Genomic DNA, 18,830 nt, shown 5'->3' with positions numbered 1-18,830 from the left:
ATTTCTGGTATTGTCCATTTAGATGTGTAGTTAATTACTGACCAAAATCACTTAGCATGAAAAGGTTCTACTGTGTTATTCAACACTGTGTTAATTGTTGAAGAAAGAAGATGAAGATTAAACACACACTTTGCCTAATGATTTGGAATAATGAATCAACTGACAAGAATTTGGGTTTTGTTCTGTTACCTGAACAAGCTTATATTTACCAAATGATGTCTGTAGTTAGGAGAAGTGATTAATGCAAACCAGTTTATATTAATAATTTTGCATTAGAAATATGCTTTTAAGTGAGTATAAAGCCTGGATCATCTGAAAGACAAGAGCTTGGATATGCGTGGTCTAGTGGGTTTTTTGACAGTTACTGCATCACATTTCTAGTATGGATGGGAAAAATTGGAAAATCCCTCACAGAAGAAATGGAACACAATAGTAAAGTTAATTAACTTGTGTTACTTGTACACTTACTCATCTAGTTGAGAAGTTAGAGCAATGTGGCAACTCTTTTACAGATGCTTCCTTTTTATCAGTGCATGTCAGCAGTATCACAGATGTCACATTCCTTGTCAAAGATGGTGAGAAAGCCTGTTATGGCAGTAACCTCACCAAATACAAATGTAATTCAAATTGGTAGGATCTGAAAATAATTTTTTTACTTTTTTTTATGGTTATTTGGATCACAATGAAAGGAGTTTCAATAATGTATGTCCAAAAGAACCTAAGTACATTATCTTGCAGGCTCAGAAGGTGGTCCTAAAAAATTTATCATCTTCTATTTTATGCTAGCCTGCTTGTTTCTGATGCAATTGTCCAAGTCCTTTGGGCGGTATATTTCTCTTCTCTGATAATCTGATGCTTTCCAATTTCAAGCATAATGGGCATGTGTCCACACAAATTAGGATCTAACTAAGGAAAATCCATTTGATGAAGCTGAGATTTGATATTTGTCATTTGCCACTAATGGCTTTGTGAGACCAAATATTTGTTTGAATTAATTTTTATTCTTGTCTATTGTCTAGTGAGCTGTCCAAGTTAATCAAAATTGCCATTTGTGGGGATTGTAGTTAATGCATTTAAGAAAGATGAAAACAAGATGTGAATTACAAATAAAAGCTAAGGAAAACTTGGAAGCTATGAAAGTGTAGCAGAGAAAGCTGTGTGTTACTAAGATTTCATCAGTTTTAAGAATATTCAGTAATTGATGATGGGTGTTGTAGCTTTCGCCATTCTTTTGTGGCTACTTTTGTGTTGACTTCCCTTTTGCCTCAATCTCAAGTGCTCTTAACAGCCTTTCCTTTATTTCATTTAAGACAGATTAAACAATGTAGCAGGTGGAGTGTACTGGTTAGAGAACATCATCCTTTCAGGAAAGGAGTACAATTTTTTTTTTTTTTTTTATTTACACTACTGGTAATCATGAGTTTTACTTGGAAAACCAAACCTCAGCCTTGTATCGAAGAAAGAAGACTGAGGGGCTGATGAAAGGGATGCAGAATCTCCAGGTCAGAGGAGGATGGGTGTAAACTGTAATGGATACAAATGGGAGAAGACAAATGAGAGCAGCAACAACTACTGAAATATGCACTCAGTTGGCTGTCTAATCAAAAGAGTTGTACTGACAAGCAGAATATAAAGAAGAAGCATAAACTGATGAGAAAAAAAGAATTAATTAGAAACTAAGACTTTTTTTCCCCATTAGAGTCATTTAAGTCCAAGTTAGTATAATGCTGATGTCCCCTGTGTGATGGACTCAGCATCTCCAGTTTAATTAGGTTTGCCTACCATATTGATGTAGTTTAACAAACCAGCTTATTTCATTATCTCATAGTTGGAGAAAGATCTGATTATTTAGAAGATATTTCAGCCATGTTAGAGAAATCTGAATGAGAGGTGATTTGTATGTCCTACATCTTCCTCTAAAAAACTATGAAAGTGGCATGGAAGATTATTTTTCTTAGTTATCATACATGGAGATTAGGGCCTTAGAGCTTCATTAAAATTAAATATAAGGGGGGAAAAGGGAAATGAAGGTGTGAAAAGGGTGCTTAATGAGGTTCGAATCTGATAAAAATAGAAGACTTCAGGGGACTGTTAATTAACATTCTGGGGTTCAATTAACTAATCTGTGTATGGATACCACTTCTTAAATTGTGCTTTAGAGTACACTAAGTAACTTGGGACTTGGAATACAAGTTCTTCAACAGCTAGAGCTCCCTAAGATTCATGTAAATTATGACCTCTGACAACAAAACACAACTAATGGGAAAGTCAATATTATTTCATAAACAAATGGTATGTTTTCTCCATTAATATTAGTCAAAATATCAGCCTTATCCCTAAAGTGAACTGAGAAGACTCACTAAGCAAAGTTATAGATACCACACAAATTTCAATTGGAATTTCAACCTACGTTTTGTTTCACTTTGTTCAGTGAGCAGCTTAAATGCATGTTTTCACAGTAGTCCAATGGATTTATTTTTTTTAAATAGCTTAGAAATTTCACATTTAACTACTAAATAATTTTATTTATTATCAGTGGTTTTAGACATGTAACAGAAGATTTTTCTGAATGAAATATTGCCACTTCAAAGCATGACTTCCCTTGGTACATCCACTAATGAAACCCCAGAAGGTTTTCCAACTCCAAAGGTGATTTGGTGAGGTTCCAGTTGCTGATTAACACATAACTTACCTTCTGCCACAGAAAGGCCAATTTCTGCTTTTTCTCACAATTCTGTGTTTGTATTGGAGGCAAGCTGAAGAAAATAAGTTTTGGTTGGCTGGTTTAATGCTGTTTAAAATATTTAAAGCTGGCCTATTTAAGATTGTATAGACGAGTATACTAGATTTTTACCTTCCACTGATCTGTCACTCTGTATTAGTTCTCAGGCTGGGGAAGCAGATTAGATCATATGTTTTTGTATTAAAGACTGTTGATATATAAGGCCTTGTCATTACAGCAGTTTTATTAAAGGAGGTTACTGTCCCCAAGGGGAGTCTTAACATGTACTGTTATTTATGCACAGATGCCTCTGTCATTTAAAGGGGTTGTTAAATTGTATTTTAATATTGGGATGACAAAACATTTTTTCAGTCTGCCTATTTATGCTTGGGCTACCTTCATAAGACAACAGAGGAAACATCCATAGTTTTCAGGCTCACATAAGTATAATTGACTTATAATTGTTAACTGTGGTGTTAGTGCCTTTGAGCACTAGCACTTATCCCACAGTTATGGAAACCAAGAATCTTGCTTTCTTCAGAAACTTCTTTTTGATATGTGAAGTTTAGCAAGTTCTAAAGGGGGAGTGTAATAACCCACCTTGGTTCTTGTCACACAGTGATGTGGCAGAGATGTGCTCTGACCTGAGGAATGCACAAGCAGATTTTTTTTAATGTTTTTTTGGTATTCATTCCAACAAAATTATCCCAAGAAAACTAATACCATGGCAATTTTTAGGTGAAAAGAGCAATTAACCTTCTTTCATGGTGCCAGAGAGAGTCAGATTTTGTATGTGGCTTATGACCATTTTCTGTCTAGGTTTTGACTCCTGGTTATATCAGTGTGCCCTGTATCAAATCGACTTACTGTTGCAATTTCATAATGAAATGCCTGCCTAAAGAGCTTAGAAGAAACCTAAACCCATTATTGCCAGAAACAACATACAGTTTGTGCCAGATGGTTGCAGGATGTATTGATTAAATATTGATTAAAAGCTGAACTATTAATCCAACTTAGCCTTGGGTAAGTTAGCCCCAAACCTACTCCAACATGAACCCATACCTTCATCTCCCATGTTGTCTGTTGGCTTTCCCAGCTCATAACAAGAAGGGAGGGTTGGTGATAGAAAGGTTTACTCTCCTTTGCAAGGCCATGCTGATGACAGGTACCATCACAAGTTCTCTGGAAAATCGAAATTCTTCCTAGATCAAGTATAACTCACTCTGATGCAGTTTTAACTATCCAGTCAGCCAAAAATGAGGGAAACTAAATATCTTTTTTTCTGATCCCTGGAGTATCTGCATGTAGAAATAAGTATGAGATGGATCCAGATTTAGCCAGGTGGATATCTAGGGCAAAGATCCAGTCTGTCCAAAGCCTTGTCTTAAATACAAAACAACAACCATTTGGCATTGGTGTGGCTTTTAGTAATAATTGGCAAAAAGACTTTTACTCCCATTACCCAAATTTATCGAAGTCCCTGCCAGTTAAACTTGCTTGCTTGTTTTTTAGATACTGGTTATAAACTACATGGTGTTATCTGTCCCAAGTAGTCATCTAAAAATATGATTTTGCAGAACCAAGCCTAAGAAAATTTAGAGAGTTCTAGGTATCACTGTTATCAGAACAGATCAAGTGAATAGACAGAACTCAGTGGACTGGTATGGGTATTATTATGAGGGCTTTACTTTGGGTTAGTGAAAGTTACAGAAATGCATACCTGCTAACACCTCACATTAGGGAAAAGAACATTCTGTCTAGATAGTAACTCTAGCACCTGCTTGAGCAGGGGGTTGGACTAAGTAATTGCTAGGCATCCCTTCCAACCTCAATGGTTCTCTTATTCTGTGATTACAACCCTTGGCCTTTTGCAGAAGGTTGGCACAAAAAGTGGTGCATCAGGTATCTTCTGAAACCAAGGATTAAATAATGCTTAAATGCAAACTTTGGTCAAGGTTGCTGCACAAAGTGAATTTCACTCTTAGGCCATGTTGTCTTAGCCTAATTCATGCTGGTTCTTGCCTTCAGCTACTGGAACAGTACTTATGCTTCCAAAAAGGCTGCAAAGATGGTACAGATAGTTACAGTGGTAAATATTGAGCTTAGAGAGAGGGAGAATTTAAAAACGCACTATGATTAGAGAGAGGGAGAAATTAAAAATGCACTGTGATCTATGTCAACAGGTTTGAGTCAGATCTCAACTTGGGACTTCAGTATTTGGACCTTCTTAAAACAATGAGAGAACTTTAATAGAGGGGGGGAGAATAATTTGTTTGGATTTAGGTTCACAATGAGATTACAGTGCCCTTACTACCAGTGCTTCATTCTGGTTGCTGATGTAACATGTGAGCTCTTAGCTGTTGTGACTAAAACAAGAAAATAATTCTGAGATTATTTTCTTCCAGGTTCTATGCAAGTGATGAATAAAACAAGGCGGATCATGGAACACGGTGGTGCTCATTTCATCAATGCCTTTGTGACAACACCCATGTGCTGCCCGTCTCGCTCCTCTATTCTTACGGGGAAGTACGTCCACAACCACAACACTTACACTAACAATGAGAACTGTTCTTCTCCGTCCTGGCAGGCTCAGCATGAAATACGTACATTTGCAGTGTACCTCAACAACACAGGATACAGGACAGGTAGGTTAAGGCTGGCTCCATCTGGAAGCTGACTTAGTGCAGTTACTAATGTATATAATATTTTAATTTGTTTTCATAATGGACTGCAGCAGTGCGGAATGCCAGAGCTTCAGTCTTGCATGTAGGTTTAACTTCCTTCTACGTTTACTTGAGGAAATGTTACAGAAAAAAATAGAACAAAACTTTTTTTCAGAAGCTAGGAAGAATGAAATAATGTGTATGCTTGAACTGAAGGTCTAGCACATGTAGAATATGCCCTGCAGTTACCTGAGGTGCACAGAACCAACAAGAAAAATGCTGTGGAAAGGAATTAGTGATTTGAATTTTTCATAAAACAGATATATATATATATATATATAATATATAACATACATAAAACTAGAATACAAGAGAAGGAACTGCTCCTTCTGTGCTTTGGGGCAGAACTATCAGCTGGATTGGTTTCTCTAGACAATCCATTCCCAGAAAACTGTTCAGGGCAGATAGTGACTGAGGAATAATCTACAAGATCAGATGTAGTCTTGAGAAACAACTGATCATCTTCACATGCAGTGCTCCTTAGGAACAAATATCCTGTAGAAAGGATTTCAGAAAATATGTAGCATGTGTTTCACACCTGTTTCCTTCTTGCATTCTCCAGACATGAGATTTAGGTCCTTGCCTGTTAAGGGTGGTTTTGCCACCTTTCTTGCTAATGTCTTCTGTCAGGATGAGAAACAAGCATAAACCTGATTCTATTTGTGTTATTTATACTATATATACTATTGTAGTATAGTTGTTATTGATAGTATACATTTTTTCTTTGAATTTATAGTATTTCAGGCTTCCAGAAACGAGTATAAATCTTGAATAATAACTATAACAGGATCATTATTTTCTAACTATTCACGTGAGTTTTACATGTTATTTCTGCAAAGTCTTGGTCTTAAATAGGTAATTTCCTTGGTTTGTTTTTCTAAAATAAAGACCTGAATTAATCCAGAAAGAAATAAATTAGTGGAAGTGAACGTACCTTATTAATTAGTTGCTGTTTCCCTCCATTTACCACTCCTGGCACCAGTACCAATGATCATATGAATACCACACCAAGGTTAATGTTCTATTCTTCATAGATTATTTGTTTTGTGTTTACTGATGTCTGTCTGTTGCAACAATTTTTAAATTACTGTATTTCAAGTAACTCCAATTTCTACCGACTTGCAGAGCTATTGCAAGTGTCCTGGTATTCATATGTCTTATATTTTTACATTAACTTAATGTTTAAATTTAGACCCAAGATCTTAGTGAATATGTATTACATTTTCGATCTACCTCTCTTTGCAGACTAAATTTATTAGAACATACAGAAACAGTACTTTTACAAGTACAAAGCAATCTTCAGGTGTAAATGAGATCCTCATTCATGTAGTTAAATTTGATATATTGTTACACAAATTTAGATGGAAATTGACATCACTGGAGGCTGGAGTTTGTTTTCTGATCTCCAGTTCAAGTCTTGAGTTATCCACTATGAAGGATGTCAGCAGTAGAAGGCATTTTTTCTACTTTCCCTCCACCCCTCCACCCCCCCCAAGATCTGATCAGATTTACCTGCTTCAGAAACAGCAGGAAATTGTGCTTTAGAACCACGTTCACTCAGTTTCTCAAGTTTCAAAAGTAGCCTGCTAAGGAGAGTATTTCGGAGATTAATACAGTTTCTCTGAAGTGGGGAATCCTCCTTGAACATGACTGTTGTGAACAAAAGAAGATGTGGAAAGCACAGGAGTTCATTTGTAGCTTTTTTCTTATTATTTGTTGAGGTCCCTGGTAGTACTGGTTTGCTGTGCAAACATACGGTTTAGCTTCTTGATCCTTTTTTTTTTCTGAAGGAGAAGAGGCCATGAGGAATAAAGCCTTTGGAGGCTTGCTTTTATATTTAAGTTCACAACCTTGGAGTTGAGAAAGCTATTATTTTGAAAGGGAGTTTGATTTTTTTTTTTTTTCTTCATTCATAAGCCAGGCCGCCTCCCTGTGTTTTTCTGTTCTCTTTTCTCTTTTGTTTAAATGTGAAGGAAGAAATTGTACTCTCCTACTCCACTTAACCTTCCCTCTGTTTTTCTTTCCTGCCGCTCGTTTCACATCTCCTTGCCCTCTTCTCTATTCATTGTGATCATTCTGTGTTTTATTCTTTTGCAAAAGATGATTCTGCTGGGGACCATTCTTTCTGTGTTGTAGTATTTTCCCTGTGGTGGTGGCATTTGTGGTTTGGATCTATACAGGCTTGTGCTGTTGCTGACACCTTTGGGAAACGTGCTGGTGATATGCAGGCAGGAGGGAGCAGTGTGGTGCAGATTTCTCTTGCACAAGTTGCAAGTAAAAGAGGGGAGATGGAAAAGCTATGACTTTCCTATAATTGTTTCTCAGTTTCAGCCTTGTTTGGCATTTTTATGTTTTTCAACTTGGCAATTTGAAAAAGTTTGACAAACTTTAAGACACTGGACTTGGCAGAACAGAGATTAAAGGAGAAGGCTGAGCTCAAGGGAACTTCTGTCTTTGGCTTTAACAAGTCAGAATTTTGACCATCATGCATAGGGCTCACAGTTACTTTCTATGGATCAGTTGAAATAAATATGACAATGCAAAGGATGGATTTTCCTTCTGCAGTGGAAGCCATTGAGGCAGCAGGTGTTACAGGTATGTTGTCTTCTGCATTAACATGTCTCACAATCTAAAAAATGCCAGTGTCATGAACAGCGACTGAAAGGCTGTATTCTTGTTGCATTACCACTACACATAGACAAGTTCCAAATCTCAGTGTATATTAAGCAACTGTTCCAGTTTTGAAGAGCTTCTCACATCATTGTCCTGTTACATATTGTGGGAAGTCAGGCAAGGACAATTTATGTAAACAAACCAAGTCAGTTGATGAATTAATCTTTAGAAAAGTCAGTGTAAGCAACTTCTGAATCATCACTAACTTAAAATAGTGGACACTAGTACTTCAGCTTGGAGCAGGAGATGATTAGAATGGAAAAGAAACAAAGAGATCCTATGACAAACATTTCTGAATGTCAGGGAGTTTCTCTGCCAAAGGTTCCTGTGTAAACATTTACAGAGAAATGGTTCTGTTTTCTGTGAACATATGTGTCTCTTTCTGTGAGACAGCTTTTTAAATGCACAATGCATTGTTGCATGCTTGGGTCCTGCAGCAGCAAATACCAAGATGTTTTATTGGAATACAAATTTAAACTTTCCCTTAGACATTACTTAATGAGAAAAGCTTCTCTTTTCCATTTGCCTGGCAGGGTGAATGATTAGGTCTTAAAATTGGTGACTGATTCCAGAATATTTTTTCAGCCTTATCTGCAGTTAGGAAATGAAAAGACATGTTTATCTTACTAAATTCAACCGAATTAGGGATGGTAGGCCAAATTCAGCCTGGCAGAAGGACACTTTTGCTTCAGTGAATCTTCTGAGAGGGTTCTGTTAATTTATATGAGGGCTTAATGTGGCTCAGTATGCAGAAAATGCAGTACACATTTTGGCTGACTTGTCATCCTTGTTCCTGTTGAGCAGTACCCTATAGTACAACTAACCCTATTCAGTTAAATGAACCTATTAACAAAGGAAAAAGCTGCCACTTGTATGGTAATATGTCGGTATCTCACTCTGATGGCAAGTCCATACTTGAATTATGCAAAGAATTAATAAATACCATTTTGCACCAGTTGTGCATTTTGAGCCTAGCGAAAAGTCATTGTGGGAGGTCCAGCTCTGCCATTGTAAAAAATTCCTTGGGAATAAAAGTAATAATCATTCTTAGCACTTTCACGGGGCTTTACAATAATTAACTAATGAATTCATTAAAATTCAGTGACAGTCTTTCATTTCTTCCCATTAATATTAGACTAAGAAGATACAGTGGCTGACTGCATTCAAATAATTATTTTTCCACTTCACTGTCTGAGCCTTTGACATTTTAAAGTGATTTTAACATTAAATTGTAAGAACGAGGAGAAAGGCTATTGGTAAATGTTTATTAAAGGAGGAATGAACCTGAAAAATATGTGACCAGATTTTAATATCTAGATACATGTCAGGAGAAAAATTCTTACATTATCAGTTCCCTGCTGTAGAATTTGCCATCAGCAATAGTTGTTGGTTGCTTTCTTATTACAGAAATACTTAAAAGCTTAACTGAAGTTGATCTCTGCCTGTAATTGCTTGGTAGGGAATAATTGGTGACCTGAAGAGTCAAAGGGTAGACAAAAGTAGAGAGAGAATTGTGAAGTACTTTCTACAAAGTCACATGCAGGTGAAGAGCAATATTAAGAAGAGATGCAAGTTTTGATTCACACTCCAGTGCCCCAGCCACTATACCATGGAGCAGTTCTTCTCTGTCGTGTTATGTGCATAGAAAGAAAACAGATTGTCCCAACTCAGAGTAACATCCTATGTCCAGGACAGATAGCTCTTGTGACTGATTAAGAACTGAACTGTTTCTAAAAACAATAACCGAGTGATTTAAGAGTCAGACTTGATTTTTAGAAGTGATTTGCACATTTAGGAACTGAAGTGTTATGATAATCGCCTCCAAGACATCTAGGTGACTTTCAAAACTCTGGATATCAGGTTTCTGAGTGATTTATCATTAAGGTAAATTAGTTTCTTTAGATCTCTTGCTCTCTATGTAGAAATACTATTTTAGCAAGGTCTGTCAAATTTTATCTGTTAGATGGTTTGAGACCTTTAGATTTGAAAACGGTGTGAAAGAGAGATTCAGCATAGTGGTTATATCATGATAGCTGTTTCTGCAAAAGGAAATGCAGGATCTGTGCTGGCAAGGATGTAAGAAGAGTCCTGATATATAGCCCAGAATATCCTCCAAATATTCTGATAAATTACACTTTCACACAAAAGACAGTTCTGGATATCCTGTCTTGTGCATTAAAGACTGTTTTCTTTTTTTCTTCTCTCAGCTTTAACTTCACTTCTGTACGTTGGTTTCAAGTCAAACATGCATGCATCCTTTGCCTTTGTTTCTATGAGCATCACTATCTTCACTTTAAACATCATAATGTGTGGTAACTTGAGAACACATTAAGTAGAGCTGTGGTCTCCTGAGGATTATGAAGAGGATGTAGAAGTGAAACTTATCTATACAGCTACTGTTTCATCACCTGTCTTCTGCATGTAGCTTTACGTTATTTAATGCACATTTTAACTATCCTGACAAGAGGAATTTAAACACTTCTGTGAATAACTCACTGAGTAAAATCCACAAGATAGTTTGCAATCCAATAAAGCTTTCCCAGGAGTCTGAGATGAAGGCATCCACGACTACAGAAGTAAGCCAATGTCTGTGGCTCCCTTATTTCCAGTCATATTTTGTTTTCTTCTTACTCTTATTTCTTCTCCTAAATCTGTCTGTTTTCAACATAAAATGTAGATTGTGAGAAACACCTCAAACTTTTCTTTCCCCCTACTATGATGTACTCTTCTGATAGGATGCCAATTCTAGCGTTTAAGGTGTAATGGCTTTGTCATACTGATTTATTTTTTCAAGCAATAAGTAATTCATAGCTTGGTACTTCTTCAGAAATAGGATTATCATTTCCTAGCATTAAAACCAGCTAAAAGCTAAACAGTATTTGCATGTCGTGAAAATATTTTTTAAATCTTTGTTAGTTTAGATCTTCTGGGATGGCAGTACCTACAAAGTAAAAGAACATATTGGCTTATTAAGTTTTTCATCTTCCAGTGCCATTTGTGTTCAATACTAAGTAGCTTATCAGACAAAAATGAGAAGAGGCTTCCTCCTCCTCACTCCAATATGAGATAGTTTGTTTTATCAAGCTAGAAATTTAAGTCCTTCTGATATATTCTTGCATTCTTTTTTTCATTGCTTTTTTAGAATGCTGGCGTTTTTTTCAGAAGTCTTTCAAAATCATATAATTTAATTTAGTAATGTAATTTACTGAATACAGATTTCCTAAGTTGTCTTTCCTGTGTGCCCGAAGGTGTGAGTGTTCTGGGTGGTCCATGTAGTTATATACTTACCCCCTGAACAGCAGTGATACACGATTTAGTGGGCACTAGAAAAGGTTAGTGATCTGGAAGTTTAAGATAGAAGAATAGGCTGTATGCTGCCATCTAATAAATTGCATAGGATAACAGTGATGATTTCAAAGACTTGCCAGTGCCTACAGTATAAACTTTGCAACTAAATTCTAATTCCAGTTTCTGGAAGTTGAATTCCAATTTCTCTGACTTGAGTACTGCCCTGAGACCTTTGTCTTGTCATCCAAGTTAGAGGTAATGGCACTTTCCATCCTTGTGTATATGTTATGCATGGGAGAACCATCTGTATTTGAGATGGATGCATTTCAGGACTGTAAGAGGTGACTGGGTATTTGGGGGGAAAAAAAAGTGTCAATTTTTTTTTTTTTTTGTCAAAAGCAAAAGGTACAATAAACCACTGTAAAACCTAGATTTCTTCTTTTTCAGTAAATATTTTGTGAAAGCAATTCTGTGGTTATATTGAACCAGGACTGGACTTTTCTCTTAATTGGATTGAGTAAGACTTTGTTGTTTTTATTTATGAACTAATGCTTTTAGTACTGTTCTTCCAAGTTTATTGCTAGGTGGAAAAAAACAACTTGGTTAAAATAAAGCAAATATTTCTTCTTGCACAGCATATCTCAGTAGCTCCCGGAAACTTGGCAATTGGATTTTCTTCAAATCATATAGACAAAATGGCTCTAAATTAAATTTTTTTGGAGTTGGCCCAAATAGCATTGTGCAGACTGTGGTATTTTAGTAAAGATTCAGTGTTAAGCTAGATAAGCTTTTGCTTGGACTGTTTGTTATTAAAAAAGGATCTGACAATCCACTGTTGGGGAGGTTTTTGGTTTTTATGTGTGAAGGAGGAAATATTGCATGTGATAAGAGAAGATTAGAAAGGTTAAGATTCTTCTGTGACCATGATACATAAAAAGGGAGGAGTGATACCTATGTCAGAGTTTTAATAAAATGTCTTCTTGTGATGGCTTTGTTAAGAAACATTTTGCGGAAAATCTGAATGGTCATGATTGGCCACCAAGGAATATGAGCAGACTGACTAGTGATAGTGAACTGGGTTCTAGAGTAGTTCTAAACCACGGAGCCAGCCAGCACTCCTGCTTCCTCTTGTGCTGTCTGGTACAGGAGACGATGCTGCTGTGATACACCAAATCATCTTGTCCTGAATTATAATAAAGATTAATGATAGGAAGATTTCCTTTTTTTTTTCCTTTAACTTTCAGAGTGTGTGTGTGAGAAGGATGTTCAGAAAGATATTTATGCCTTACAGTTCTAGCTGTGTGTTAAACTTTTGTAAGCTGTGCCACAGGCATTAGGGAAAGGGAGTTTTGCCACCAGTTCCATTGGGAGTTTGCTCACCTGAGAAGGGCAAGCAAGACTTGGCTCACCATCAGCATTCCTCAGTTTGATTCCTTGTTGACCATTTCAAAATATTTGGTTTGAGTCCTTTTGTTTTATTTGGCTTCATCTGTTCCCCTTCAGCCAATTCCCCTGATTCATTAAATACAGCTTGGCACTGATCCTTGGCCACAACTGAGGAATGTGCAATGCAAATTTAGGAAGAGGAACAAAGGTGTCATAAAGATTACTGTGCATTGCCTTTGTCCTGCTAGAGATCAGACTAGTCCCCTGGCATAACAAGGAAGCCTGTAGGCTATTTTAATTGCAGTGGTTACCAGTCACTGTACAACATGGTTTTTACAACTAATATGTTTCATGAATTGTAATGATAACTTTTATTCCCATTACAGAAAAAAGCTGTGCATGTAAAGGCTCTTGCCTTTAGTACTATTCTTTTTATGTCCCTGTGATGGTGGATGAAGTATGTGATCTTTAAGAAAATTTTGTGCTGTCAGTGTACTGAAGGTTAGAGAAAAATTGGGCCATCATGTGCAGCAGACTAAAATAAAATGTGTGTGTGTGTGTGTATACACTTGTGCTTCTCCCCTTAGTCTAAGTGGTTAAGTACTTCAATGAATTCATCATTTCAAGGACCATTGCAGACATAAAAAAAGAAAAGAAATAGCAAGAAAGTACTTGGAGCCCAGTCTTCCTTAGCATCCTGAAACTGATGGAATTAAAGGGATCTGAGAACAAAATGTGGTCTTAAGCCCCTCTTTTCCTCCTTAAAAATACTCTAACATTTAGGACCTTACAGTATGTTTAATGCAACACATTAGATTTACTGCAGTTACTGAGGTATTATAGTACAATGCCTTATCTTCTGATCTTCGCAGTAGTGTCATAGTTCCTGTTGTTACTAAAGGTGCCAACTGGGACTGTTCTGTTCAGCTGACTTCAGCACTCAGGAGTTATGATTTTTAGAAAATCTCATCTGTTATTTTGATACCTAATGAGAACTGATGTCTCTTGAAAAATCTTTCCCATGGAAGCAAATTTAATACTAAATTACAGGACTTTATCTAAGACACACACCCCCACCCCCTGCTGTAAATCCATTAATTCACTGGGTTTATTCCATTGCACATTGTCAGTTTAAGAGCGTATTTGGCCATGATGTGAATGCAAAGCTGACTTGACCTTTGGGCTTACTGCTTGTTACATGCCTACTTAGCCATGCTGAGAGTGCTTTCTCATCTCCTTTCCTCTGATTGTCTCTTAGAGGACAAAAAGTACAGAAGGTAATTTTTGCTAGATATACGGCAGAAATAAGACCAGAAATGCCATCCCTTCCCCCAGTCCAAAACTAAGGGATTGCTCAAATGTAGCTAATTGTTCAACTCTGAGCTGGGGAAAACTGGTTTGAGATATAGAGGTAAAATATTTTAAAGGGGTAAACAAATTCCTATGAGTAACTACGACTCACAGCCCAAAACTTAATACCTGGAAAGCTGACTTCGGAAATGTCAAAAAACCAGTGCTTTAAATACATCTTCAAAGTATTTAATGTACAACATTCATGTTTAAATGTAGAGGTTTAACAGCTTAAAACTTGAGTTTAACTTCATAGTGATGGTGCTAAGTGCAGTTTAATGGGGTGCTAATGGGTGGATACAGCAAAGTAGCATGAAGGGTATGTGAAGAGAAGACTCCAGGGTGTGGTGTAAATACTGAGCTTGCTGTCCAGGAGTAACAAAAAGCTGAATTCTATTTTTTTCTCAGCTTCAGGATGTATTATGAGAGCATAAATATTTACGAATATATTCCTAAATTCTAAAATCCTGGAATCGTGTATATTTAACTGAAGATGGGCCTCATAAGTCACCTAGTCCATCATAGGATCACAGACTAATGCAGGTTGGAAGGGACCTCAGGTGGTCTCTTCCATCACCTGCTCAAAGCCTGCCCCAGGCCATGTTGCTGAGGGCTTTATCCAGTCTCATCTTGGAAAACACCAAGGATTGGAGTCACACCGTGTTTCTGAGCAACCTGTTTCACTCTTTGACTCTTCTTGTGAAAAGCTTTTCTTTACATCCAGGCTGAACCTTACTTCTTTCAATCTGTTCTGGTTCTTTCTTGTCCTCCCACCATGTACTGCCATGAAGAGCCTGGCTTTGTCATCCTATGTTCTCCATGCAGGTGAAAGGTTATCAGGTCCCCCTGAAGCCAGGCTAAGGTTGCTGCATGCATGGGGTATCTCTTTTTAGTGCATAGCCTGACTTGACTTTATGTATAGCAAGAGCTTTATCTTTCACTGCTTCTCAACAGAATGTAACGTACCAATGTCAGGAAGTTATTACCAGTGCTCCTCTCATACATTCCTTTCTCGATTTCCTTCTGACTTTATTTAAAATTTACATAAACGCTATGATCATACTGTTAAACAGGTTATTAGAGGAATGGATAAGTGATCTTGGCCAGAAGTTAACAAAACTGTGTCTAAACAGATGACTAACTATGGTCAGAATTAGAGCTGCCAAATCAAAGAAACTAAATGGAAGACTGAAATTCTGTATCTAAATCTGATCTAGCAGTTTTACACTGTTGACTTCCACTGCATTCCTGTATCTAGTTTGAGAACTGAAGAAGGTCTGTTATATCCAACTCCCAGTGTTGGACAGTATGTATGGAATAAAAAGGGATGAAAGATCCCCTGCATCGTTTTATTGATGCATCCTGAATTATCTTTGTTTTCAATTTAATGTGACATTTTTTGAATATCCTTTGTAGATGAATTTCAGTTAAGTATTTTTAGGTAGGTATTAGAAATAGTTTTTTAAGAAAGGGGGAAAAAAACCCCAACAAACATGTAGAGTTTGGTACATTTATATAGATGACAGACCTAGCTTGAACGTATCCAATGGTGGTAAATGATGCCTTGATGACTATTCATTCGATTGTGCTTTTACACTACATTTGACAATGTGCTAGAGCTGCTTTTTAAACAGTGAGCTGTGGCCTTGATGTATCTGTGGTTGAGTTACATTCAGAGCAGACCTTTGTATTAACTGATAGCACAGGGAAAATTCTCTTGTGTGCAATTTTTTTTCCTTAACAGGAAGAGTTTAAAAAACAAAACCTCTTGTAAAAATTCCACTCTATCCAAAGAATTTTCCAGGTGCTTATCATTGAAGGGCACAAGACTGAGAAAAGAACCTTAGAAGGATATGAACCTCTGCGGAAGTAGTTACAGTGTACAAGGGACTCAATTCTTGCATATCCTGTTTTATGTAGTCTTAGGAGAAACTATATTGTATAGTATTTAAAGCAAAGGAGAATCACATTCTTAATGCACTTATTAAAAGCAACCACTTGAATGTTTTTTAATGATTGTTTCATAGAGTGGGTATAGGAACACGGCTGAGCATATCAAACAGCAGCCTCTGTGAATGTTTATTAATGAAATCTTGGAGCAGTTTGAAATTGGATGTACAAAGGCGTGTGTACTCTAGTGAGCAGCTGTCTCTGGTGGTGAACTAATCTGATGAGGGGAAAAATTGTGTTAGAGAGAATCTTTACAATTCAAAATCAAAATCTTCCACCAGTGTCAAGAGAGCTTTATTGTAACCCAATATTTTATACTACAGAGGAGTGACGTTTAAAATTTTTTTAATAACAAGCCTTTAAACAGCTGAGAAGGAGGAAGAAAAGAAAAAGATGTGAAATGGAAGATTGGAAGCAGCAGAGAAAATTATTTAAAGCACTTTGACATCCATGAAATATTATAAAGACATCCTGAATGTACAATGGAGGGTATGCAGAAGGTGTGGGAAGGAACTTCCGCTAGCCTTTCCTTCAGTGCCTCTGCAGAATAACAATGAAGTAATTCTTTACAGAATACCTCTTTCCTGAATTCTTCAGCTGGCTCAGCCAAAGGTTTTAGGAATGGATTGGTTCCCGTGAGCAGAAATGCCAAATATATCTCTGTTTGGATATAATCTGTTGAATGGGGGACAAAAGGCTTTGGACTGCCTTGTGCATACCTGCTACTTGGTCGGTGTTTGAATCCTGTGTTCATTGTTACTCGGACAAGAAAACAGACGCATCTGTATTGTGTTATTACCCTTAACTACTCTGAGTTGCCTTTCATTCTTTAAAAATTAGAAGTTGTTCAGAAAGCAAAACCATTTGAAAAACTATATATACTATATAAATGCAGTCCCTGAGTAATGTGATAGTTTTAATCTACAGTGGGGTAGATTTTGCTGCTAGTTTACTTTGCTTGGTTAAAGATGTCATGAGGTAGTTAAGGACAGTGAAACCAATCCTTTTCTGTAGCATCAGTCACTTAAAATCAGTCACACAAAAATTCTTTTAAGAACCTAGGAACTGTAAATTCTGTGCTCAAATCACATAGATTATGAGGTGGGGTTTAATCTAAATCTTAGATATTCTGTTGTCTTTACAGAAGCACAGATGTTCACTGATAGATGACCAGCATGAGATGCTGCAGACACTATGTGCCTCTGGATTAAAAATATTTGTAATGGCAATTGGAACAAGTGTAAAGATCTCTGTGCTAGTAACTATGGTAATCTTAATTTGTATTGCCAGACCATTCAAAAATTGAGATCTGAGCTCTGATCACGAAAATTCAGATGCTGAATCGCAGTGCAGTCTGCAGACCCAAGGGCAGAATTTTGCTTTTAAGCTTTTAAAAAACTGGATAGCTGAGTGGAGTCTTCCAGTATCCTATAATTGCACAGTGCTGATAAAACATACAAACTAATACTGAAAAATATGTTCATTTAAATTATTTATTTTTTACTGGAATAGTGTGAAAGCATCAGTGGGTACATCATGTACTTCAGAGAATTTGTGTTCTTCTCATAGAAATCTGATGCTTTTCATTTTCCTTAACCACTTTCTGGAAAATAGTTCGTGTCTATACTTGTGGCTTACAGAGCAAGGCTAGCATATACATAGATCTTCTGGGAGGATGGCTCAAATGCCTGCCCTGTGTTCAGTAAGAATGCTTGAATTCATTCTGCACTTGTTCTGCCGAACAGGCTTCTGCTTCGTTTCTTCTGTGCAGCAAGTTTAAAATCTCATCATATTTATGGTCATCATTTGTCATTATTTCTCCCAAGCCAGCCTCCTATTAGTGACCTCATTGCTTCTGCCAGTTCCTTAGGTGGAAATGGCTTAAATGGGTGTAACCAAAATGAAAAATGTAGCTAAATCAGGTGATTCAGAGTAGGATGAGATAATGTGGCAACTGGCACTATTTTAAGCATTCTCTGTTTTGTTCATCTGACTCTGAATGTATCAGGCACTAAAGAAAATATAATGGTAATTGGTCTAGTTTCATATGTAGTCAGGTTGTAAATCAAAAGATTTGCTTTATGGAGCTCTGAAATAATGAAACATGGTCAAACCTATAATTCACAATTTATCTCATCTTAAATGTATCAGACTGAAGAAAACAAAGCTCCTCTCAGGAGAAACAGAAAGGAAAGAATATGGTTAAATATGGTGTCTTTGAGGTGTTTCTGTTACGCCTTCTTACTATGCTTCTGGTTTCTCTACCCCTAGCTTTCTTTGGAAAGTACCTTAATGAATACAATGGCTCCTATGTACCTCCTGGTTGGAAAGAATGGGTTGGATTACTTAAAAATTCTCGATTTTACAACTACACACTCTGTAGAAATGGAGTGAAGGAGAAGCATGGATCTGACTATGCCAGGGTAGGTCCTACTGATTTATTTTCATTTTTTTAACATTTGGACATGACTGCAAGAAAGCTGTGCTTTATGGTTTCACTTTAACAAAAGAATTCTTTACATACTGGAAAGCTGGTACATGTAACATTAGCTACAACCCAGTAGGCTTGTGTTTAGACTTTTCGTTATCTCCCATTCCTGAAGGGTCATGTTACTGAAAACATTGTTAGCAGCAATGGAAGCAAACAAAATGTCCTGAGACTGTATTACGTATTATGAGCTGAAGATGTGAAAATGCATTTAAATGCTGCATGGTAACTATTTCTGCGCTTTGTAATT

The 18,830-nt window shown here is 36.8% G+C and overlaps 1 protein-coding gene across 1 annotated transcript in view; it reads left to right on the top strand.

Moving 5' to 3' along the window:
- Positions 1–18,830, top strand: part of SULF2 (sulfatase 2) — a 68,855-nt gene that overhangs the window by 7,057 nt on the left and 42,968 nt on the right. Inside the window, exons 3-4 of the mRNA XM_074920408.1 lie at positions 5,128–5,367; positions 18,364–18,515. Coding sequence (XP_074776509.1) covers positions 5,128–5,367; positions 18,364–18,515 — 392 coding nt within the window. The remainder of the gene's footprint in view (positions 1–5,127; positions 5,368–18,363; positions 18,516–18,830) is intronic.

The sequence above is a fragment of the Athene noctua genome, chromosome 16 (assembly GCF_965140245.1).
Source record: "Athene noctua chromosome 16, bAthNoc1.hap1.1, whole genome shotgun sequence".
Lineage (NCBI taxonomy): Eukaryota > Metazoa > Chordata > Aves > Strigiformes > Strigidae > Athene > Athene noctua.
This window is presented reverse-complemented; position numbering and strand designations above follow the sequence as displayed.